This window comes from Trichosurus vulpecula, chromosome 3 (assembly GCF_011100635.1).
Source record: "Trichosurus vulpecula isolate mTriVul1 chromosome 3, mTriVul1.pri, whole genome shotgun sequence".
Taxonomy (NCBI): Eukaryota; Metazoa; Chordata; class Mammalia; order Diprotodontia; family Phalangeridae; genus Trichosurus; species Trichosurus vulpecula.
The window spans coordinates 160,996,475-161,021,666 of NC_050575.1; the positions used below are offsets into that span (position 1 = coordinate 160,996,475).

The window sequence follows — 25,192 nt, forward strand, 5'->3', positions numbered from 1 at the left end:
ATAACACAAGATCTAGCAGCTTACACATTAAGGGATCAAAGGGCTTGGAATATGATATTCTGGAGGTCAAAGGAGCTAGGATTAAAACCAAGAATCACCTACCCAGCAAAACTGAGTATAATGCTCCAAGGCAAAATAGGGATTTTCAGTAAAATAGAGGACTTTTAAGCTTTCTCAATGAAAAGACCAGAGCTGAACAGAAAATTTGACTTTCAAATACAGGAATCAAGAGAAGCATGAAAAGGTAAACAAGAAAGAGAATTCATAAGGGACTTACTATAGTTGAACTCTTTTGTTTACATTCCTACATGGAAAGATGATGTGTGTAATTCGTGAGACCTTTCTCAGTATTAGGGGAGTTGAAGGGAATATAGACAGAGGGCACAGGATGAGTTGAATATGAAGGGATGATATCTAAAAAATGAAATTAAGGGATGAGAGAGGAATATATTGAAAGAAGGAGAAAGGAAGAGATAGAATGGGGTAAATTATCTCACATAAAAGTGGCAAGAAAAAGCAGTTGTGTTGGAAGGGAAGGGAATCTTACTCTCATTGGATTCAACTTGAGGAGGGAATACCATACACACTCAATTGGGTATCTTCCTCCACAGGAAAGTAAAGGGAAGAGGATAAAAAAAGGGGATGATGGAAGAGAGGGCAGATAGGGGGAGGAGGTAATCAAAAAAAAACACTTTTGAAAAGGGACAGGGTCAAGGGAGAAAATTGAATAAAGGGGGACAGGATAGGATGGAAGGAAATATAGTTAGCCTTTCACAACATGAGCATTGTGGAAGTGTTTTACATAATGATACATATGTGACCTATGTTGAATTGCTTGCCTTCCTAGGGAGGGTGGGTGGGAAGGGAAGAGGGGAAAGAATTTGGAACTCAAAGTTTTAAAAGCCGATGCTTAAAAAAAAGTTGTCTTTTGCATACAGCTGGGAAACAAGATTTATAGGGAATGGGGCATAGAAATCTATCCTGCCCTACAAGAAAGTAAGGGGAAAGGGTATGTTGCGGGGAGTGCGGTGAAAGAAGGGAGGGCTGTCTGGGGAATGAGGCTATCAGAATATATGCCATCTTGGAATGGGGGGGAGGGGAGAAATGGGGAGAAAATTTGTAACTCAAAATCTTGTGGAAATCAATGTTGAAAACTAAAATATTAAATGAAAATGATAAAAAAAAAAAGAGTTTGGGATGGGATTCAAAGTGGTAGTTCTAAGGAGCCTTGTTTGTGCCAATGTTTATTGTAAAGTAGACTTCAGCAGAAGGGTTTGAGGAGCCCTGTATTTATTCCCAGTTATTTTTCATGGGCCTTTTTTCTTCCCAGTTATTTTCTACCAGGATCCTCTGTTGACATTTCCCTGATTTCTTCTGGTCTTTCTTTGCTTCTTTCATTTTTTTGCCCAAAGCTCAGATATCCAGTTTCCCCAAATCCAAATAGATGTTTTAAATAACAAAAACAAAACTTTAAACTTCTTATAAAAATTCCTGTTCTCTATTTAAGCCCACGACACATTTGAGCTGCCTTTCTTTTGAATTTCCTTGGTTATAGAAAATATTAATCCCTTTTGTTTTTACAAATAGGTAGTACTCATTTAGAGCTAAGTTTGGTGAAAAGGGAGGGTCATTGAAAAAACTGGTTCATGATGTTTGGGGTCACGAATGAGGTGTAATTAAAAAACAAAAAAATGGATTTTTTGTGCAGTTGTAAATGGGGTCTGAAGGTAATTCCCAGAGAAGACCTCCAGAATGTTTTGAGCATAACAGCATCAGTGGAATAAGTTTATGGGCTCCTGGGGAAAAAGACTTTGAAAAAGCCCCTTTGGGATGTATATATGCTCATTTTTGTTAATCACTCATTAACTTTATGGACACACTTTGTGTACTGTCCCTTTTATTTCTTCTATCATTTCATTCATCATCTCCTTTTTCCAGCTAAATCATGAGATTGAGGGCAAAGACCATGTCCCATTCATCTTTTTCTTCCCTACAACACCTAGCTCAAGGCTTTATTTGAAGCAAATTATCAATGGGGTTTTTTTAAATTATGCTTAAATGGCACAGAGGGATCTGTTAAACTTTATCAGGTTGAAGTTTCTCAGAAGCATCTGGCTCTGCTACCAAAAGTTGAGATGTACAGATCACAGAGATGGTATTGAGTTGATGACATGAATGTGCCAGAATCTCAACCCCAATCTTGATCCCATCCGTGAGAAGAAAAGGAACATCAGGGCAAAAATATTTCTGTACTGAGGTTTGGGGTTTTATTCTAGATCATGTTATTTCTCCCTTGCTTACTTGCTCCCCATACCATACTCGTGTCATTCTCACCATTTAAATCATGGATTGTGTCTCCCACTTACTGGTTTTCCACCAGTGAGGATCCAGTACAGTGCTGGACATGGGATAGATGTCCCAGAAGTGCTTGTAGAAAGAACTCAGGCCCTTCAGATAAGTGGCATAATGATCATTCAGTCAGGAAAATGAGTTGTCAGGTGTTAGGACCAAGCTTCCAGTGTTGGGGAGCCTGGGGCTTCAAGGCCACAAGTGGTCCTCTAGGTCCTTAAGTCCAGCCCTTTGACTGAATCCAAACTTCATAGAACAAACCCCCTTAAGGGGGACACCATTTCAGGAATGGTGGACTCCAGCGTTCATAGAGAGCGTGGGTTATGTGTGACATCACAATGTGTTCTAATTGTTTTCTGGTGTAATTCCTTTTCTATCTACTGTGTCTTTTTGCCTTCTGTGACCATAGAAAGGGTGTGGACACAGGAAGGCTGCCTTGTTTATGCGCTTGAGGTGATTGTGCTATTGCTTCTTCCTGAAGTGAACTGTTCCTGTCAGAAACTTTGTTCCTTTCCTTCTCCCATCCCCTACCTACCGCCTACCTTAGGTGCCCAAAATCTGAGAGTGTACTGCTCTAAGCCTTCCCTTCTGACTTACCTTGACCTTAATTTCTCTTCCTCTCAGGAGAAGGGCCTGCAGTCTGCCAGAAGGCAAACACATCAGAGGAGCCTTCTTTCTGTCACATAAAGCTTTTGGCCTCTCACAAAACTCTGCCAGTTTTAAGAAAGTTAATAATTACATTCACACACACTGTGTTCTCAGTGACTACAAAGGACCTTTTATAGAGTAAATACCCAGTAAATGTTTGCTGAATTACAACAGATACTTATTTAATACCACCCAAGTGCAAAAACACTGTGCTAGGCACTGAGGAAGATGTGAAGTTTAAAGAAGACGTGACTTGATCCCAGCCCTCAGGGAGCTTAAAATTGAGCAGAGAGATTAATTGAACCAGATTACAAAGCTTTTGGGAAATGATGCCAGAAAATATCATGATGAATGTTCCCATGTCTATTTTTCAATAGATAAAATGGAGTCAGTCTTTAAAAAATGCATCACTGCAGGCGAATTTATGTGTTTAAGATGATAACTCTCATTTTCTCCTCCAAATTCACCAACTCTCTGAAATCTCTCAATAAGGATTTGAGATTCCCAGATTAAAAATGCCTGAACTAAGTGATTTCATAAAGTGTTCCTTTCAGCATAAGCTCCTATTTCCTTGTAGTCTGTGTCCCACTATCTGATAAATCCCAAATTATTGGGACAATTGATGATTGGGACATATTGACGATAAGACTAGAAGCTCAGAGACAGAAGAAATCACTGGGCTGAGATGGTCAGGGATGCCTTATGGAGGAGATGGGCTTGGCTTTACAATGTAATTAGACTAAATGGCATATTCAGCGGTTGTTCTTTTAAAACTTTGTGAGGATAATACTTGTTGGTCAAACGTACATAATTCATATTATTCACAGCCATTTGCATTGATACAATGCTGAAAAATCTTACGATGGGACAAAATTAAGCACAAACTTCTGTAAACTCTGATTCTTTGCTCTCCTCTTAATTAAAGGCAACCTTATTTTACAACCTTAGCACTCAAAGCTAATTGGTCTTGTTTTGTATTCTTATTTGCATTGTTGTTTCTGCTGGTTTGGAAGTTACTACAAGAAATAGAAGAAATCCTTGACTTAGCCTTAGTGGAGCAAAAGCAGCCAGTTGATCACCAGCAACAGATGACAAAACATTGTGGGCCTCTTTCTTGCTGGCACTCAGGTCGCCAAGAAGGAAGTAGCTCTATGTGCTGATACTATAAAGACTAATATAAATAATAGTCCCCATTTTCACCTCCCCAACATGTCAAGGCAAAAGGGGCATCTGAACTTTCTACCTAGATAAATAAGCCTGTTTAGTTGGGAGTGGGAAGAAAATTGTGATCGACTTGAAGGCTGGCCCTACCGTAGGGATGTATTTGGACAATCAAATGAGAGATGTCATGTGGCCCAGGGAGCTGGAGTAGCCACCCTACCAGGATCTTATCCTGTCTGAAAGCAAAACCTATCAGGAGACGACAGGATCTTCTAATTATCTAATCCAAGAGAATGCAAAATCAAAAGTGGATGATGGCCAATGGATAGGACCAGCAGGTATAGGATGTAACTGTAAGCCAGGGAGAATGGATCCCAGTGCATCTGGTTTCTGCTCAAATAGTTGCAATGGCAGGAAACCCACCTGACATGAAGAGGAAAGGAGGAGGCAGTCAACCACCTTGGGGATTAACCACTCATTGCAAGGAGGTAACCACCAGGCAACATCATCCTAGACTAAGGTTTTATCTGCTTTGTTTGATGAGTTTTGGTTTCAAGTAGTTTGTTTCCCTGCTGTTTCCATGATCTACTGTACTGAAAAACAATGAAGAGTCCTGGGCTGGGAGTCAAAAATCTTAGAACTGTGGCTAGAACAAGGTGACTGAGTGTTTGTCCAAGATGAAAATTTACCCAAGGGTGGGGAAAGTAAGAGATCCATTGACAAGGGTAAGGGGAGGTGGTGGTGGGCAACCCTGGTGACAGGATGGTTCAGGAACATGCTCCAACTGGAGAAGTTGCTCAACCCTAGTTTAGCTCTCTCAGGTCTCCTTGGGCAAAAGAAAAAGGGATGGCAGAAGTGATGGTGTGATCTGAACTCTGGCCATGTCTAGGGCTAGGGGAAAAGGCCCAGCCTTGGCTTGGATCCTGGCCAGGCAAACTACAGCTAACCCTTCCACATCATGACTTTCCCCATCATGGTTTCAGTATACCACAGGTCAGCATAAGAAATTAAATGGGAATTTTGGGGGAGTTTTGCAGAATCCACAGATGACACGTGAAGGCCAGCAGACAACACAGGAAAAAGTTTAGAAACTCGGAAATGCATAAAATATATGTATGGTATTTTTGCTTAACATTGATCTACATATAACTTATGGCCATATACTTAACCCAAACTTTGCAATAAGGTACTGTAAACACTCTATAAAAGAAAAAATGCAGATTTCTTTGGTATAAAGGGAGGACCAAAAAATTTTATGTGGATTTTCCAGATCGTGGAAGTGCAGCACCCCTAATCCCCTCCCCTCCATGTGGAAGGGATAACCGTAGTACCTTTACTGCAGGAAAGGGCGCAGCCTGGCCTTCCCTCATGCTACCTCATATTTATGACCAATCCACAAAGAGGGAAGCCCTGCAGAGGGGACCAGAAGGAGGGCTTTGCTTTCTGAAGAATGCCTTTTCCTCTTGTCTCCTCCTTCCCTTTCCTCTCCCCAGCTCCAAGCCCTGGGTCTTTTTCTTTCAAAGTTTTTTCCTTCCCTGGCTTCTCAAAATTTCCTGAAGCTGGCAGACTTCAGAAAAACCTGGAAAGACTTATATAAACTGATGCTGAGTGAAATGAGCAGAACCAGGAGAACATTGTAGACAGTAACAGCCACATTGTGAGATGCCTGACTTTGATAGACTTGGCTCTTCTGAGCAATGCAAGGATCTAAGACAACTTCAAAAGACTCATGATGGAAAATGCCATCCATATCCAGAGAACAAATTTTGGTGTCTGAATACAGATGGAAGCATGCTATTTGCTCTCTTTTTCTTTTGTTGTTTTGTTTCTTCTTTCTTGTGGTCTCTCTCATTCATTCTAATTCTTCTTTATATCATGACTAATGTGAAAATATGTTTAATATGAATGTATATGTAGAGCCTATATCAGATTGCATGCTATCTTGGGAAGGGGGAAGAGAAGAAGAGGGGAATTTAAAACTCAAAATCTTGTGAAAGTGAATGTTGAAAACTAAAAAAAATAAATTATTTTTTAAAATTCCTGAAGCTGAGAGGGAGGGCAAGTGGACTGAGCTGAAAGTGTGATGAGCCACCTTTCCAGGTGAGAGGGTCACTTCAGGGCTTCTTGGTCCTGTGGGAGAAAAGGGACAGGTTGTCCTGGGGGGAGGGAAATGCTTCTCCAGAAGTAAGAGTTCTTTCTGTCCTCCCTGCATGGTTCACCCTGGGAGAGGGGTGGGCTCCCAGGGCAAAGCAGAAGGTAGAGCCAGACCTTTAGCTCCTGCTAAAGGAACAAGTGTCCTTGGTGATTCCTCCACTTCCCCCAGGGGCACCTTTCTTTTCATTCAGAATTTTTCCTTTCCAAACTACCACAACTTTCCTGAAGCAGCGATCTGGGGGCAGGGTTCAGGTGGAAGAACCAAGGGGCTGTTCTGCATCATGAGACCAGGGGCCAGTGCTCTGGGAGAAATGGTATCCTGTACTTCTGAGGGAAGCTAGATTTCAACCAGGTGACTGAAAGAGTGCTGGCCTGGGAGTCTGAAGACATTGGTGCTAGTCCCTGCTCTGACACTAACTCTGGACCCATCTTTCCTTCTTGGTAAACTGAGGAGTTGGACAAGGTGGTCACTAGGACTCTGCCAGCTATAACCGTTGGTGAATCTATGATAGTTGGGCTTCATTGGACCCTGCCACAATTTTATTGAGTTGAATAAGCCTTCCTCTGTGAACAAGTCATTTCTCCTCTTTGGGGCTTCAGTTTCCTCCTAAATGGAGGAAAATTCCTAAAATGGAATTGGACAAGATTATCTCTAAGATCAGGGCAGCTAGGTGGCACAGTGGATAGAGCACTGGGCTTCCTCTCCCTGGGTTCAAATCTGGCCTTAGAGACTTACTAGCTGTGTGACCCTGGTCCACTCACTCAAGCATTGTCTTTGTTTTCTCATGTATAAAATGAGCTGAAGAAGGAAATGGCAAACTGCTCAAGTATCTTTGCCAAGAATACTCTAAAATGTGGTCACAGAGAGTCGGACGTGGCTCAACAGCCAACCATCTCTAAGATCCCTAAGCTCTAATATGATACTAAGAGTTTGGGGAGGTTGCTTCAAACCAACTGTACCAAGTGGTACAAAGAGCACTGGCTCTCAAGTTAAAGTGACTTGGATTCGAATTGTAGCTTACCACCTTTCTAACTTGGGCAAATCACTGGGCACCAGCTTCCTTATCTGTTAGAGGACTAGATAGTTTCTGAAATCATTACCAGTCCAGGAGCTATGATACTGCGATCCCTTCCCCCACACTATCTGTTTGCTGTGTAAAAGTTAACAACTTAACAATTCCATCCCAACTCCCCTGGAATCAGGCTTCTAGAATGCCCCGTGTAAAGAAAGAGCTTTGTCTTCAGCACCCAGTTTATCAAGAATAATTAAAATAGGAACTACCTAATAACTACCAATACCCACTGACCTGATTATGCTTGGGGGACAGCCTCTTTCTAACTGTGGTCACATGGTGTTCGAAGGTCTCTGTCTCTCCACAGGACAGTGTCTACTGCTCTCTACCCCTTCCTCTGACTGAATTCACCCATTTGTGCAAAAATTCCCCGCTTGCGTCTCTAGTTCCACTTCGGCCACTAACTAGCTATGGGAACTTGGTCAGCTCTCTAGGCATCAGTCCCTGTGTCTTTGGCTTTAATTTCTCACAGGTAGGAGCCATGCTTACTGTTCAGTTGCTTGGAGAATCATCAAGTGTTCTAACTTGCAGTGTCCCCCTGGGGAGGAGCACTGGGGTGCATCAATCAGAGGACCCAGGTTCAAATCTCAGCTCTGCTACTTACTACCTTTATGACCTTGGGCAAAACACTTAATTGCTTTGGGCCTCATTTTCCCATCCTGTTAAATGAGGCAATGAATTAGATGACCTCTGAGGTCCCGTTCAGCCCATAACAATGACAACAATAATAAATAAGGATGGCTTAGCATTTATATAGCACTTTAAGGTTTGCAAAGTACCATACATATCTCATTTGATCTCACAACAACCCTCTGAGGTAGGTGCTGGTCTATGATATCACAATAATCCTTAGGTGATGTTTATTGAATAGGATTAATAATCCCTGCCTTGGGGCATCTAGGTGGCACAGTGGATTGGAGTCAGGGCCTGAAGTCCGGAAGACCTGAGTTCAAAGACCCTGGGCAAGTCATTTAACCCTATTTGCCTCAGTTTCCTCATCTGTAAATTGAACTGGAGAAGGAAATGGCCAGCCAATCCAGTATCTCTGCCAAGAAAACCCCAAAGGGGGTAACAAAGAGTCAGACATAACTGAAACAACTGTACAACAACGGTCCCTGCTTTGTGTAGAAGTATTGTAATGCTCAAATGAGATCATAGATGTGATGTGACCCAGTACTCATCTTTGTTCCTGTAATTTTGTTTCCTTCCCCTCCATCCAAGTCGCTACCTTCCTGAGGCACCTGACGCATATGGAAGTACCACAGTTCTGAGAAAGCTTCCACATTCAAGACCAAAATAACACAAGTCACGTCATCACAGCAATCAGAGCCCTTTTCCTTTCTCTCCCTCTCTTAGTCAGTAGGAGCTCCATTAGACTGTGAATTCCTCAAGATCAAGGGGCTGTCTTGTACCTTTCTTTGTATCTCCAGCTCTTAGCACGTTTCCTGGCACATAGAGGGGCTCAATAAATACTTATTGCTTGATTCTCTGACTTGCCATCTTACGCGTTAATGGAAAAACTGGGCAAACATGATTGTGAGTAGAACTTCCAAAAGGCACTCTCAATTCATTTGTCCAATGAATTGGGATAAGCACAAGTCTTGTAGGAGTGGGGTTGGGTGTCAGAGGGTTGGCCACTTTGAATCTCAGTTCTGGTGTGTTTATTAAAGCCATTCTTACAATCTTTAGTCTAGTGAGCTATCAATGTCTATTGCTGGCCACAAGGGGGCAAGATAATACCAAGGCCCAATTACAACTCCTGTCCAGCTTTGCAGGGAAAACACTGTGAGCTTCTACCTCATTGGTAATTTTTTGTAGATGAAAGGCTGCTTGCCTTTAGTTCATTGAACCAGGAGACCGGAGTTTCCAGTTAAGGCTTTACGACTAACTTGCTGAATAACCTCAGATAAGACATTTCCCCTCCTTGGAAATATCTCACCTAATCTATAAAATAAGGGAATTGGACTAGATTATCTCCAAGGGCTGTGCCAGCTCTTTAAAAAAAAATCCTATATCGCTGATTTCCATTTGGGAGTGGTCAGAGGTCAGAGCAGAAATTCAGCAGTCTGTATCCCGGTGTGACAGGCAACAGGAGTGGGGAGAACCATGGATTTGCAACCAGAGAACCTAGATCAGGGCTATTTCCCTTGGAGACCCCTTTTTGGAGTTTCGGCAGTGTTGTTTGGTGTTGCATGGCCTAAGGCATGCAAAGTGCCTTACATATTCAGAGCCAAGGCTGCAGTGAAATTGCGGGGTGCAACACAGGCAAGCACTGCCAGATGCACCTCAGATTCATTACACATTTGATTTTTTAAATTAATTTTGAGTCATTGCATGTTCAGAAACCTTTTACTCTTGCCAAATTATATGGGATCTTGACCCATAGTTTAAGAAGCTGAGTCCTGGATTAGACTCTGATTTCTTCCCCCACCACCTGTGTGGCCTTGGGCAACTCAATCTCCCTGACAACAGTCTCCTCATTACAACATGAAAGGGTTGAACTAGATCATCCCTAGAGGTAGGTAGGTGGCACAGCTGATACAGTGTTGGGCTTGGAGTCAAGAAAACTCAGGTTCAAATCCTGACAAGGGTTCTGACACTCCTCTCAGAACATGGGTAAGGGGACCAGTAGTAGGCAGCCTTGGTGACCAGATGGGTCAGGAACAGACCCTAGTTGGGAAAGGAGCCGAACTCCTTGGGGGTCCTTGGACAAGAGGAAAAGAGATGGCAGAAGCCATGATGTCACCTGAACTCTGGCACTTGCTATCTGTGTGACCCTCATTTAACTTCTCAAGCTCAGTTTCCCCATCTGTAAAATGAGGGGGTTGGTGCCTTACAGTTCTCAATCTATGATCCTCTGATCTTTGATGCTCCGAAGCTGCCCAGACCTAAGTCTAGCATGTTAATATTTGGGTCTAAAGTACCTCTGTTTTTAGTGTACTGCGTTAGGCTCAGTGGGAGATACAGAAATGTGTAGGCCTCCAGGGTAAATGCAAATTTGTAGCAAACTGAGAAGATTAGGATACCCCTCTCTGCCAAAAACATCCAATAGTACAAGACAGAGTGCAGTACCATAAAGAAGGCACAAAGCACCGTATCAGTTCTGGAGAGAGAGAAACCCTGTCAGGCTGGAGTGTTGAAGAAAGCTTCTGTGAAGAAGATGGGAACTGAACGGCCTTAAAGAATGAGTTCAAAGCTTGTCTCAGGCACTTACTAGCTCTGAGTCACAACCTCTTGGCTTCAGGTTCCTCATCTGTAACATGAGGGGGGCCTTTGAGATGGCCTTTCAGGTCTCTCCCAGTGCTGATCCTACAAATACATGGGATTTTGGTAAAGTGAGGAGGGAATAGAGGAGGGAGAAGAGGAGCGTGGCCATCTCAGACAATGGAAACCAACCAAGTGAACAAAGATTCAGGTGAAAGGCATTATGGAGTCTGTTTGGGCAATCCAGTTTAGCTGGATTGTGGAGGTTAGTGCAATAAATACGTAATAAAGCTGAAAAGGTAACATCTAAAGAATTCGAAGGTCTTGAATGCCAGTTAGTCAATAAGTACCCCCTATGCCAAGCACTGGATATACAAAGAAAGGCCAACTATGTACGAACAAGATACGTGCAAGATAAATAGGATATAATCAACAGAGGGAAGGCAGGTGGTTTAGGACCTGAAGGAAGCCAGGAAAGCCAGGAGGTGGAGATGAGCAGGGAGAGCATTCTAGGCCTGGGGGAGAGCCAGTGAAAATTCCCGGAGTCAGGAGATGAATGGAGTGTCATCTATGAGAAATAGTAAGGTAGCCAAGTGGAGCTGGATCAAGGAGAAGGTGGAGGGAAGTAAGGTGTAAAAAGGCTAGATAGGTAGGAGGGGACCAGGTTATGAAGGACTTTAAAAGGCAAAAAGAGGACATTTTATTTGATCCTAGAGGTAACGTGTGTGAGAGAGAGAGGGGGAGGAAGAAAGAGAGAAGAGAGGAAGAGAGAGGGGGGAGAGAGAGAGACAGAGATAGACAGACAGAGAAAGAGAGAGAGTTTATGCTTTAGGAAGATCAATTTGACAGTTGAGTGGATACCAAGCAGCAGGCTATTGCAATGGCCCAGGTATGAGGTGGTGAGGTCCTGTACCAGGATACTGGCAGTGTCAGAAAAGAAGGGGGCATATTCAAGAGGTGTTGAAAAGGTAGAATCAACAGGACTTGGCAACTGATTGGCTATGAGGTGGGGTGAGAGAATGAGGAGTAGAGGATGACACCTAGGTTATGAGCCTGGAGTGGGGGGAGGATAGTCCCTTTGACACTAAAAAGGAAGTTAGGAAGAGAAGAAGGTTTTTGAGGAAAGCTGAGCTCGGTTTTGGATGTGTCACATTTAAGCTGTCTGTAGGATATCCAGTTCAAGATATACAATACAATAGACAGTTGGAGATAGGAGACTGTAGGTCAGGAGCGATATTAAGACTAGTTAAATAGATCTGAGCATTAACTGCACAGAGATGATTGAATCCTTGGGAGATAAAGAGATCATCAAGCCAAACCATATGGAGGGAGAAGAGAAGGGGTCCTGGACAGAGCCTTGGGGGACACCCATGGTTACAGGTTGTGACCAGGATGAAGATGCAGCAAAGGAGAGCAAGGAGGTCAGACAGGTAAGAGAAGAACCAGCACTGTGTAGCAAAGGTTGGAGGGTGAGAAAGAAAGCATGGAAGCCAATTAAGAGGCATTGCAGAAGAACTGGTAACAAAGTGGGTGTTCATAGACCGGGGGATGGCTAAACAAATTATGGTACAAGAATGCAGGCGGTGTTGTTATAGGTGTTCATCCTTCGTTTTCAAACAGGACCAGTGACATCACGGGGTGAGTTGTGAGTGCATTGAAGTGAGGCAGAGCCGTGCCAAGTTGTCAGTGTCCCTCACTCTTCCAGAGTCATTAAGGTCCAGAGGCAAAGTCAAGATGACCGATGATGGCCTGGGATGCAGACCTTGGCATCTTCCATGTCTGACCAAGCTCTACGTGTTCCACAGTGTCTGCTTCAACTGCCTTCATGGCCTTCGGAATGAATTGTTCTCATCAGACCATTCCACTGGGGGACTTCTTCACATGCTTGGGGTGGACATTCCCCTAACTCACCGATGGGTTTGAGACCTGTCAGTTACCCTCAGCTTGGGTTAGTTTTACTGGGGCGTGTTTACTGCACATGCTACAGCTTCTTGGCACCACAGATAAGAGTTGGGTGACAAGCAGATACCATAGGTAGGTAAGCAGCCCTGAAAAGGGCTTGGCAAGCCCTTACGCCAGAGGTGCTAGCGCTCTCTGATCAATCCATACAAGGCAGTATGTGGTTCAGTGGGAAGAGTGCTGTGTCTGGAGTCAGAGGATGGGTTCCCAGCTCAGCCATTTGTTTTGTGTGACCTTGGAGAAGCCACTTACCTTCTAGGCCTCAATTCCTCATCTTTAAAATAAGGGAGTGGGACTAGATGATCTCTAAGGTCCCTAAGTCGGTGACCCTGTGATCTAGGAACGGATGCATGGTGAACTAAGTGGAACCAGGAAAAAGATAGATATCCAAAGACCACAACAATGGAAATAGAAATATCGAGGAAGACACTGAACTCTGTGTCATTGTAGACACCAAGCTGCGCCCCAGAGAAGAGCGGATCAAACTACTCACTCCATTCAAATGTGGAGGACTATGGGGAGAAAATGTTGCATATACTATTGGACATGCTTGGAGTATCGATTAGTTTTGCTGTTCTCCACCCCCCTCCAACTTTCTTTTAAAATATTTGTTACAAAGGATGGTTCACTGGGTATGGGACAGCAAGAGATGTGTTCAAAAATGAATGTGTTGTAGAAACAAAAGGCATAAATACAAACAAGATAAAAATCTTTTAAAACAGGCTATTGCAGATGAGAGATTATAAAAGCTGGATTTTTTAGGAAGCCTCTGTGGGGATGCAGAGGATTAGAAAATGTGGGCAAGGGAGAGATTTTTGCATATTCAAGTGAGACAAGGAGAAGGGAGAGGAAAAGACTAATGAACACACTCACAACTTGGAAAAGGTCAAGTTTCCTTTAAATTCTGCTCCTTCTCTGCCCGTTGCTATGTATGGAGGGGGCAGCTTCCTTAGCAACAGCTTGGCCTTTTAAAGGGGCAGCAGCCGCAGTCAGCCATGGCGCCTAAGAAAAAGGGAGAGGGGAAGAAGAAGAAGAAGAAGACAGATATCGAGACAGCTTCTAAGGCCATAGAGGAAGTCCTAACAGAGACCCGGGAGTTCTACCATATCCAAATCCGGGACCTGGAGAATCGGCTTGACAGGTCAGTGAGTCAGGAGGCCCAGATAACAGCCAGCCAGGGTTCCACACTCTTCTGGGGCAGTGGGGGCAACAGACACTGGGCCCCTGGGAAGTAGGGGCTGCCCTAGGTCCTCCTCCTGGCTCTGGTGGGAAGGGCTCTGGGCAGCTAGGTGGTACAGTGAGTAGAGCACCGGCCCTGGAGTCAGGAGGACCTGAGTTCAAATGTGGCCTCAGACACTTGACACATGTACTAGATGTGTGACCTTGGACAAGTCACATAACCCCAATTGCCCTGCCTTCCCCCCTCAAAAAAAAAAAAAGATGGTTATGGAGCCAAGAGGCCTGGGTGTTAACCCTTGCTCTGCCTCCAAACAACTCTGTGACCTTGAGGAAGTCTACCCCCCACCCACCCACCCTGGGCCTCAGCTTCATGAAAATGAAGGGGTTGGAAGAGATGGCACCCCTGGGCCATTTCAGCTCCAACAGTCTGAAGAACAGATCAGTTCTAAGTGCTAGGAAGCTGGAGTTCAGGGGTGGATGGTCACTGTGCTTGGCTCCTGAGAGGGCTCTGGGCCATAGTGGGAAACTGACAATTTGCCTTCAGGGCTGTCCAGCTCCTCTTTCTGAGCCTTTCCTACCATTCAGCATCTCTGCCTCCTCTGCTTAGGGTGACAGAGTAACCTCAGCTTTCTGAAAAGCTTGTTCATATTGAAGTAATGGGGACTTGGTGGTCAGCCCTCCAATGAGGGATTTGCACTGTACAAGGGATGGGTAAGGGGAATCCCCAGGGATGGATTGTGATTGATAGCATCTCAGGCATCAGCCACAGGCCAGTGGAGAGTTTTTGGAAAGTGCAGTGCCGTCCTGCAATCATACCAGGTAGACAACCGCTCTTTTACATACACATAAATCTCTTTGACTTTTTCTCAATCAGTTTGGCCCTGGCTTTGAAGAGTTCTGTTTTTCTCATAGCTCTAAAGGCTGATAATATTGAAGCCACATGTTGATCTCTAGTGTACTTATGGCATGTGTTCTGCTCCCTTGGGCCTGCTATTTTCTTCTTGTACTTTTCTCCCAGGAAGTAGGAAGAGAGCATTGATGGCCCTACTTCCATTTTGCTTATTGTCTCCTTCCTGAGTGGTAGGAAAAATCAGTGGAGAGCCTGCAGACAGCCTCTCTTGAAGCCTTAGCCCCTTGAGCATCTTGTTCTAGCTCTTACAACCATATAACAGGAGAGGACTCTGTTCCTCCAATGGTCGCCTGCCTCTTTTCCCAGGTACAAAAAGAAGTGGGATGAGTTGTTCCAACAGGACAAAGTGTTCCAGGAGGAGTTTGACCAGCTGGCCCACAACAAAAAGGAGGTTGTTTCCTTCCTGAAACGAACTCTCAACCAACGTATAGATGAGATTGCTGACCTTAATTCTCAGCTGCAGGGACTGCAGATCTCTAAAGAGATGGAGAAGGATGCCTTTGAGGCCCAGCTGGCCCAGGTACGCCATGAGTTCCAGGAGACCAAAGACCAGCTCACCGTGGAGAATATCACGCTAGGTAAGGGAAGGGCCCAAATCAGGCGGGCCATTATAACATTTTCACTGAAGGATTCCAAGGCATTCAGCCATTGATCTAGGCTACACCATGGATGAGGTAGGAGGAAAAGGCAGATCCCTGCCCTCAAGGGAGATTACTTATCTAGGTGAGGACTTCAGAAACACACAGTAAACCAGAAAATGTTAAATGCCCAACTCTTACTCAAAGAAATGGGACTAGAAACTAATGAATGTGATCATTGAACAAATGTACCAGAACTTAGACGTCTCAAGGAGTGTCAAAGTAGTCCCCTCTGAGAAGCTGTGAGTTTACTCCAGAAAGGCTGCTGTGGCATGAATCATTTCTTAAATCCTCTTCAAGGATTGCCTTCAGAGCCATTTAATGAATAAAATTTTAAAAATTAGTTGAGACAAAAAATAGTTGAGACAAAAGCCACATCTTGTTTGTGATCCCAAAATATATGACCTAATCCAGTTACCACCTTTTTCATCAGACATGATTACAAATTACTTGTGTCTATTTTCATCCAAATTTCAAGAGATGATGATTTGCCACCAATGAGGCTAATCAAAAGGGAGTCCTGCACTGTCTAAAGGTCATCACAGCATGCTAGACCGGCATGGAATTTAATTTGGAGTCAGAGGACATGGGTACATATAAAAGTTCTACTTCCTACTACCTGAATGACCTTGGATAGATCACTTAACCTTTTTTGATCCATGTTCCTCCATAAAATGAAGTAGTTAGACTAGATAAGCCGGTCCAGCTCTAAAGCTGATGGTCATAGAATCTCATATAGAGAGACCTAGAAGGGATCTTGGAGGTCATCTACTCCAACCCCCTCATTTTAGAGATGAGGGAATTGAGGCCTGTGGAGGATGAATGAATTGCCTAAGGTCACACAGGAGGTAAAGGTCAGAGCTGGGATTTGAATGTAGGTCTTCTGGATCTAGAACTAGTGCTACTTCTGCTCATTAAGAGGAGTTTCTAAGTGTGTGTGGTTTTTTAATCAATGTCTGCATGAATGATAGAATGAAATGAAATGAATGAAAAAAAGTGCTTCTTAAGCACTCACTATGGGCAAAGCACTGTTCTGTAAGTGCTGGGGCACTCCTCCCCCCGAGGAGCTCACATGCTAACGGGAGAGATGATATGTACAGAACATCTTAGCTGCAAGTCAAATAGAAAGGCCCCATGGTTCTTTGAGTAGAGTTACAAAGCAGATGAGAATACATCCACCCTTCCCTAGACACATCCATCTTTCATGTCATTTCCACTGATGAATTCCTATCCATTTATGATATTGAACCACTTGACAATGCCAAGGATTTGGGGGGCAATTTTCTTTCCTGTGCTTGCAGCACTCACAGAAACAGTTACCAGACCACATCTATACGGGGGTTGCTTCCCAGGACAATAGCTGTGAGGGTTGGACTGGAACAGGACAAGTGATCATTTAAGTAAACGGACAGTTTCCCAAGGGAACCACTTTGAAGGGGACAACACTCATTTGGATATTGAAGTCAATCAGCCACATCTTGCATAAGTGTTCTGGAAAAGGGGCAAGTCATGGTGGACTGATCAAGAAAGGAATTGGTGGGATTTGAGCTAAGTCTTGAAAGATAAGTCTACTTTAAATAAATGGAAGAAAAGGAGAGAGCGTTTACCAAGGGGAGGTTTCGATTGGGTGAAAACCAAAAAGGTTTTGGGTGTGCTAGGCACAGGGAAGACTAGGAAGATGTCATGAAGCAGAGGGCATGAGTTAGGAAGCTGTGACAAACACAGCTGGATCAGTGGGGCTGCACCAGGTTGCTGAAAGGCTGGGGAGTAGTGGAGGTGGGCTGCCGAGAAGGATTCCTCCTGAGGATCCTGTGCCCAGGGGTGGCCGCCCTCAGGCCAATTGGAGACTTTTGAGGGTGCTGGGGCCCACTTGCTCACAAGGTCTTTTCTGGGTAGGGGGTAAGCTGGCTGCCCTTGAGGAGTTCCAGTTCCAGAAAAGCGATCTCTTGGCCAAGTTTTCCCTTTTGGAGGAACAGCTAAAGAAGCAGCAAGATGACTACAAGTCTTATATTTACCACATGAAAAAGAAAGCTTTGATGGATAAAGAAAGGTTTGAGCCACTTATTGATAGTGGTGGGTTAGAGGATGGGAGTGGTAGGGGTACAGGATGGGGTGAAATAAAGGACTGGGGGCTCTTCTCTTGGTATCTAAATGGCTCTGGCAGGGTGTTATTCACCCAAATCAGAGATCTAGTAGGATATCTAGTCATCTAAACTTAGGCAACTGAAATAGGAATCTGAGGGAAAAGACCCCTTATTTTCTAGCTGTGTAACCTTACATAAGCCTATGTGTATGCTAGCCCTCAATTTCTTTATCCATGAAGGATTGGTATTGGCCTAAATGTTCTCTGGGGTTCCTTCTAGCTCTGATAGTCTATGATTCTATAACTCCATGACCAACTGGTAAGGCATGGGATTGGAGAACATCAGCAGAAAATCCCAGGGCCTGAGGAAGACTAGGGTTTTTTTTTTTATTTGAGGGAAGAGGGATCTGAAATTGAACTCCAAGAATACCTAAGGCTCCAGGCATCATACTAGCTCCTTTTCTCTATTCTACAAAGACTTCGGAAGGACATAATCCATCGTATGAATACAGTGGCAGCTGAGTTTCGCAGGGTTTCTAGCTCCCAGATGGCAGAGACAACAAAAAGAGCTATCCGGGAGAATGTGGCGGTGGCTCTGGATCTGGCCAGAGTAAATTCTGGAAACTTGGAGCAGCTAAAGGAGAATGATAAGCTAAAAGAGTCTAAGTTGGAGTTGTGCAATCAGCTGGCCCTTCTGGAGAAAGATGAAAAGACCATGGTCAAAAACAACCTTACTCACATCAAGGTAGGGCCTGCCATGTCTGACCTGCATGTACACTGATGTGTAGAAGGAGGGTTTATCAGAGACCTGAATCCTGGATAAAGCTAAGGAAGCTGGGGTGAGGAGAGAGTAAAGAATTTTTTTCTTTAGGACTGGACCCCACCCCCAGCAGCAGTGAAGTAGAGTTAGAAGTGGGAAAGGGGTGCTATGGGAGAGACAGGATGAACAGGCAGAGAATCAGGATTAAGAATAGGGGAAATACAGTACTACTTAAATGAATGAAATTAGGGAAGAGTGTCCTACATCTCTTTTTTTTAATCTACCCTGGTGGCTGGCACAGTGTTTCGCATGGAGTAGGCAGCTAGCAGAAGTTTGCTAAAATTTTAGCAAAACTAAAATTAAAAACTAAAATTTACAACCAAGGTTCTGGTGGCTGTCAGGGAGCTGTCCACTACAGAAGTGCTGACAGACTTCAAGTAAAGAGAATAGTCAGACTGTCCTTGGGAAACGCAAAAGGGGCCCCACCTCCTTTTTTCCTGTCTCCTTCATTCTTTCCCCCTCTCTCCTTCATCCCTCCTTCCATCTTCTGGAAGAGCTAACTAGTTGGAATCTTCCTGGCCTGAAGAGCAGTGTCTGTACAATAGTCCTCCTCCATGTGCTTTGGGCGATTTCTTCAATAAGGGAGTAAACAAGGAGAGTAAGGACCAGGTTTTTCTCCAGAAAACAAATTCTGGGATCTGTGGAACTGGCCCTTGGTACATTACAGAGAATTTTTATTCAATCCTGAGAGCTGAAAAGAGTCTAGTCTGGCCTGGAGTAACCTAATGATTGATCATTGAGATCCAGCTAAAAGGGAAGGAAGATGGTGGTCTCCATGCCAGGAACCTTCCCAGCAGTCACATTTCAGTCTGAATTCATATTTTGTAATGTTCTCATGCCATAACCTCTGTTATTTAAAGTTCTGGAACTCATTCCTAGGTCTTCTGTATTATTTCCACTTCTGGTAACAAAGCTTTTAATCACAATTTTTTGGGGGTGGGGGTGCACAGAGCTTTTAAAAAATTTCCTTTTCTTCACAAGGCAGGTACTAGAACAGTATGGCCCTCCTTTGCCCTCCCACATTTCACAACTGCATGTTATACCCACAGAGATATCATGTGGCTATTCTGGTTGTGTGATTGAATGTATCTCATTGGGTTGCATTCTCTTTGGTAATAGAACTATCTCCATATAAAGACTGTTGATACCCTCAAGTAGCTTATAAGTCTAGTTTGGGAGAAATATTCATATGAATTAAATGTTAGAGAGTTCAAGAGATAACATGACAAGGCAATACAAGAGATGTCACAAGACAGCAAGATGTTAAATAAGCAGGCAAATGCAAAGAGGGAGGAGGAGAGAAGATTGGTCTGGCCTGGGGTCATCAGGAAAGGCTTCACTGAAGTGGGATGTAAAGGATATGGAAGATTTGGGTAGATGGGGGGGGGCTTCTTTTAGTTAAGGGTAACAGTTCATCTGTTAAATATATGTATGCACACACATATATATGTATGTATTTAAATTAATATGTACACTGGGGACATGGAGAAAGCACAATATGATTTGTTCCAACCCTGTAAGCCACCTTGAGAAGATCTCAACTTACCCAGGAATGGGAGCAGGTCATATGTGTTGTTCATGTAGTCACTATCTCCTGGCCTCTCTTTTCTCCCCTAGATAATCCAACTTCTTTCTGAAAAGTACCATGAGCAGCAGCATGCAGAAGTGGAAGTTGACAAGCTTCGGATAATATTGAACCAGGCAGAGGTTGCTTTTCAGCGGATGGAGGAAGACAACAAAGAGCTAAAGTAAGATGACTTTACCTCCACTCCAAGGGAGTGAAGAAGAGGGATGGGGTGGGTAGAAAATTCACCCCAGTAAGCTTAGTACTCAGCATAAGAAGCCAGAGCTCCACTCACACAGGGCAACTAACCAATGAATCCCCAAGGATTTGCTGAGAGAATATTAGGATGGAGCCATGTAAAGGCCACTAAACCAGGAGTGAAGGGATCTGGCTCCCAGCCTTGACTCTGTTACAAACTTTGCATGGCTTGGACATAGATGCCTCCATTCTCTGGGCTTCTGTTTCCTTCTCTGGGATGTCACTTCTAGCTCTAAGAGTAATGACTGAACCAGAGGCAGTTCCAGACCAGTCTAGACACAGGGAGTGAATAAGCCACTTGTGTACCCTCTCGTGGTCAAGAAGCAACATCAAGAAGTGTTGATCCTGGCTAATGCAGCCACCCCTGAGTGCAGCTCTTTTTTACTTACAGCCCACCATCCACCTCCTCCTCTCATCAACACCACCACATGATGAGAATGATGATGATAATAATAACAATAATAATATGTGATATAATATAATATATAATAATTATAATAATGACATTTGTGATAAAGATAGCAGTAATGATGGTGGTGATGGTAATAATAAAAAGGTGATAACAGCCAGGATTTATATAGGACTTTAAAGACTGGCAAAGTTCTTTTCAGACAGGACCTCATTTGATCCTCACAACAGCCCTAGCCTCATTTTACAGGGGAGGAAACTGAGACTGAGAGAGGTTAAGTGACTTGCCCAGGGTCACACAGTGAGGAAGTGTCTAAGGCAGGATTAGAACTCAGGGTCTTCTTACCTCCAAGTCCAGCACTATCACAGGGTGAGGGGCAAATGGAAAGCCAGCCCCTCATTGTCCTCTGTCCCCGCATCCCCAGGGACAGGATAGAAAGCTTGAGGAGGCAACTGAATAGTCAGAAGACAGAGGAGAAGAGACTGACAAGGGAGCTGAAAACAGAGAAGGAAAATCGGCAAAGCCTGGAGATTTTGCTGACCAAAGCCACCTGCCACCTCCAGGACTTGCTAAAGGTGAGTTCATAGACCCTCGATCAAGATGTGGCTGGCCAAGGCTGAGATTCCAGAGGAGGAGAACTATTCAGTCCAAAAAATATATACCACGCTACCTGCCAAGGCAGAAATGGGATACTGGGTCATAGGGAAGGACCCAAAGAGTACTAGGTGTGGCTACCCTTTAAACAAACTCAATGCACCGTCGTCACTATTCCCAGCAGCTGCAACGGACACAGTGCTCCCACATCCTTTTTCTCATTTAACTCTCCCCGTAACAAGGGAGGAAATGGAAGCTCAGGGAGGCCTGGATTCTGCTCTCGTCTCTGTCATTAGCTCCCTGTATGACTCTGGACAAGTCACTTCATGTCTAGAACCATAGAATGCCAGAGGTGGAAGGAACCTTAGGGATGATCAAATTTAACCTCACCATTTTGCAGATTAAAAAACTGAGTCCCAGAAACAAAGACTGATTTGACCCATGTCACAAAGCATGTCGAGTCCCATCTCTTGGCCTCAACTTCCCCATGGGCCACAAGGGGATAACCTTTGTACGTGATGCTAATCAAGCACCCAAAGTGGTAAATCACTGTGTGAGGTGGGTGCTGAATCTGACTGCTATGATGACCACTCCTCAAGACCTGTGCAGATGGAGGCAGGTGGAGTGGGGGAGCTGGTGAGAGCTCACAGGGCCAACCTCTCTCCACACAATGGGCTTCTCTTACTCCCGATTCCCATCCCCCAGACACGCCCTGAGAAAACGAAGGCTGGCGAGGTCGACCTGTTATTCCAGCTGGGGAGGAAGGAGATGCTTCGGCAGCTGTTGACTATGCTGAATGAGGCTGTGGGGGTGGGACCCCGTGTCCCCGAGTTTCTGCCTCCCCCGATTAAGTCCCCCTCGATCCAGTCCTTCTTGACCACTATTGAGGAGAGGTGAGTGGTGATCTGGCCTGAGAGTCATCTTCAAGGAGGAAGAGAGATTTGGATTGAGTTTTCAAGTGTGTGAAATTGGGGAAGAGAGGAGTCTCATAGGTGGGTTCTTTTTTGGGATCACCTCAACCCTCTCTTTCCTCTCAGTTCTCAGCAGCCTGAGCCCCCACCTCTGCTCCAGCAACTGGCCGACATCCAGCCTTACAGGCTTGGGGATTTGGGCCTGGTGCCCCGTCCACCCTCAACCACAGAGGTTGTCCAAGATGCGGCTACATTCAGAAACCTTAGGCCTGTTAAGGCCTTCAGCAACCCTGAGGTGAGGAAATAAGGGAATGAGGGTGAGGGCGAGGACATAAAGGGAGGACCCTCCCAGGGGCAGTTATTTTCTGATATATGGAAGGAATGGGGTACAGAGGCAAGAGGAAGGAGCTCAGGCCTCTCCCTTTCCCTGAATTTTTCTTTTCCAGATTCCGAGCCCTCGAATTTTGAGTGGGCTCAAGCAGGTCAGCATGCCAGCTTTCCACCTGCACCCCAGTTGGGGGGGACAGGAGGAATAGCTTCCCCTTCCCCATTCCCTGGCCCTCAGCTCTAGCAAAGAGGGGAGCAAAAGAAGAAATGCATGAAGAAGAAATGCAGGCTTGGACCTTGATGGCCTCATCTTTATTTCCTGGGCAAGGGTGGGAGAGAAGGTAAATGCTTTATAAAATGGTTATTACACATGAATGGAAGAGAATCCATGTTGGCACCTGAGCCCCTCCTCCCTTGACCTTGAGCTAGAAGCCCTGGTGCCTGCCCATGATATGGTGCCAGCTGAGAACCCTCCAAGGCAAGGAGATGCTAACTGTTCCTGTAGGGGCCCAAGACTGCTTCATGAATCATCCCTCTGCCAACCCATCCCTGAGAGGCTGAGGAGATTGACCCTACTACATCTTCCCAGGCTGAAAGGATGGAAGGAATTCTTCAGGAAGCTCCAGTGGGTAGAGAGAGTTTGGAGGGACCTTCTATTGATGAGTGAGGAAACAGAGCTCTTAATGATTCTTAGAATGTCAGGCAGTGGCAACCAGGAACTAAATAAATCAAAGCAAGGAGTAAGGCCCCTTTGGGAAATACCTCCCCATAAAAAAGGTCTGGGCTAGGAGAGAGGCCCCTTCTGAAACCTTACCTCAAGACTGAGATCTTTACATGGAGGGTAACCCCTGGGTAAAGGAACAGCATCTAGAAATGCCAGGACAGGTGACACCACATTGTCTCGAAAAGGACAAAGGAAAACAGACCCCTGAGTTGAATCAACTCATGAACTCCTTGACTCTTCTATGATTCATTTCAAAGCAAACTCACAAAGAACAAGTGTCAGAAATCAGCAAATGTAATGAAGAGGGAGAATAGGTGCCTCACTGTCCACTTCGACACCCCCAACCCCTTCCCTGGCCCTGCCCCACACAGTCAACAAGCATTTGTTAAGTGCCTCCTATATTCCCCTAGGGCTAGGGGCTGGGGGTACAAGAATGAAGCAATCCCTTCTCACAAGAAGCTTCTATTCTAATGTATGGTACTGCCAGGAAACTGCACAGCTGGTGGTTTCTCCTCCCAGCATCACCATGAGATAGATGGAGAAATGATTATCTGTCATTTTACAAGTGGGGAAAGCAAGGTCCAGATTGGGAGAGGGCTCAAGGCCGGCCACTCAAGGAACAAAAGTAGAAGTCTGGTAGGGCCCTGCCTCCCAGAGTTCAAGGTGGGACCTTGGGGGACTTGAATCCTTCACCCCATGTATCGCTTGGCTTTCTAGATAGTTTCTTCTATGGAGTAGCTTGTCCTTCCCATGAGGCACCATAATGGATGGATGGGACTAGCTCATACATCTTGTCTTCTCAGAGAAACAGAAGGGTTAAAAGGATCAAACTTTGCCCCCATCCTCCACATCCCACTTCCCATACTGAAAACACTGTATTCTGTGCCCCTTTGTCAGTGATCTTTCCCTGGGCTCTGGGGGACACAGTAACTAATTAAAATGGCTCCACCCCACCCCCTTCCCTGCAGGACAAAGGGGTTTCCTCAATCCCTGCTCTCTTACTAGCCTGGGCCACAATATGGCCATCTGACATTCATGAGTAGTGGTGGGGTTTGAGGAATTGCAACAGCGAGACCTTCCTGAGGTGTGCAGGAGCCCCGTCTATACAGTCCAGGTGCTTCTTCTTCCCCTGGAGTCCCACTTAGGAGGCAGTGTGCTGTGGCAGAAAGAACACTGGATTTTGAGTCAGAGGACCTGGGTTCAAATCTCAACTCTGCTACTTACCTGCATGACCTTGGGCAAGTGATATCCCTCTCTGGGCCTCAGTTTCCTCATCTAAAAAATGAGGGAGGGAGTTAGACTAGATGACCACCAAGGCTCCTTCTAGCCCTAAATCTACCGCCCTGTGACGCTGCTTAATATTCCGTTGCCAGGACAGCTGACATCATGCCCTGTGGCTGCCTGTGGCTGTCCCAGCTGTTTGCTCTAATGAATGACACTCAGAAAAATACAGTAAGGAACTGGCCACGGGGAAATCTAAACCATGTGACTCCTCTAAAAACACATCATAGGAACGCCTCGGACTTTCCCAAGAGTGTTCACAGCCACTGTCTCATTTCAGTTTAATGTCCAGAGGCAGCTGGGTGACCCACAGGATAGATTATTGGGCTGGAGATAGGAAGACCTGAATTCAAATCCTACCTCAGACACTTCCTAGCTGTATGGCCCTGGAGAAGTCACTTAACCTGTCTCAACTTCAGTTTTCTCATCTGTAAAATAACACCTATCTCCCAGGGTGGTCTCAAGGATTAGATGAGATCACATTATCACATTTGTAAAGCACTTTACAAACTTTAAAGCACAATATAAATGCTACCTATTTCTATTACTTGGGGCAGCTAGGTGGCACAGTAGATAGAGTGCCAGGCCTGAAGTCAGAAGACCTGACATCAAATCTGATCTCAGACACTTACTAGCTGGGTGACCCAGCGCAAGTCACTTGACCCTGTTTGCTTCATCTGTAAAATGAGTTGGAGAAGGAAATAGCAAACCAGTCCAGTTTCTTTGTCAAGGAAACTTCAAATGGGGCCACGAAGAGTTGGACATAACTGAATGATTGCTATTATCACTGTGTCTTCAAGGACCTTACAATTTACAGGGGGAAGAAAGCATACAACATGCACATAAATGAGTAAATACAAAGTAATTTCTGGAGGGAAGGATATGGGGGCAGGGTTTGCATTAATCACTAGGGGATCAAGAAAAGCCTAGTATAAAAGGTGGCAGC

The 25,192-nt window shown here is 44.8% G+C and overlaps 1 protein-coding gene across 1 annotated transcript; it reads left to right on the forward strand.

Annotated features, from left to right (window-relative positions):
* The first annotated feature begins 13,543 nt into the window (after nucleotides 1-13,543).
* On the forward strand, nucleotides 13,544-22,450 carry LOC118841044 (cilia- and flagella-associated protein 157-like). Its single transcript, XM_036748457.1, has 9 exons — nucleotides 13,544-13,689; nucleotides 14,944-15,215; nucleotides 17,172-17,325; nucleotides 17,836-18,103; nucleotides 19,796-19,926; nucleotides 20,834-20,984; nucleotides 21,709-21,896; nucleotides 22,041-22,209; nucleotides 22,361-22,450. Exons 1-9 carry the CDS (start codon nucleotides 13,544-13,546, stop codon nucleotides 22,448-22,450), a joined length of 1,569 nt encoding a protein of 522 aa, XP_036604352.1.
* Nucleotides 22,451-25,192: the final 2,742 nt, after the last annotated feature.

Coding starts and splice junctions, on each gene's coding strand:
- LOC118841044 (XM_036748457.1), top strand. CDS start 13,544: ATGGCGCCTAAGAAAAAGGGAGAGGGGAAGAAGAAGAAGAAGAAGACA. Junction 15,216..17,171: donor CGTGGAGAATATCACGCTAG/GTAAGGGAAGGG, acceptor TTTTCTGGGTAG/GGGGTAAGCTGGCTGCCCTT. Junction 18,104..19,795: donor ACAACCTTACTCACATCAAG/GTAGGGCCTGCC, acceptor TTTCTCCCCTAG/ATAATCCAACTTCTTTCTGA.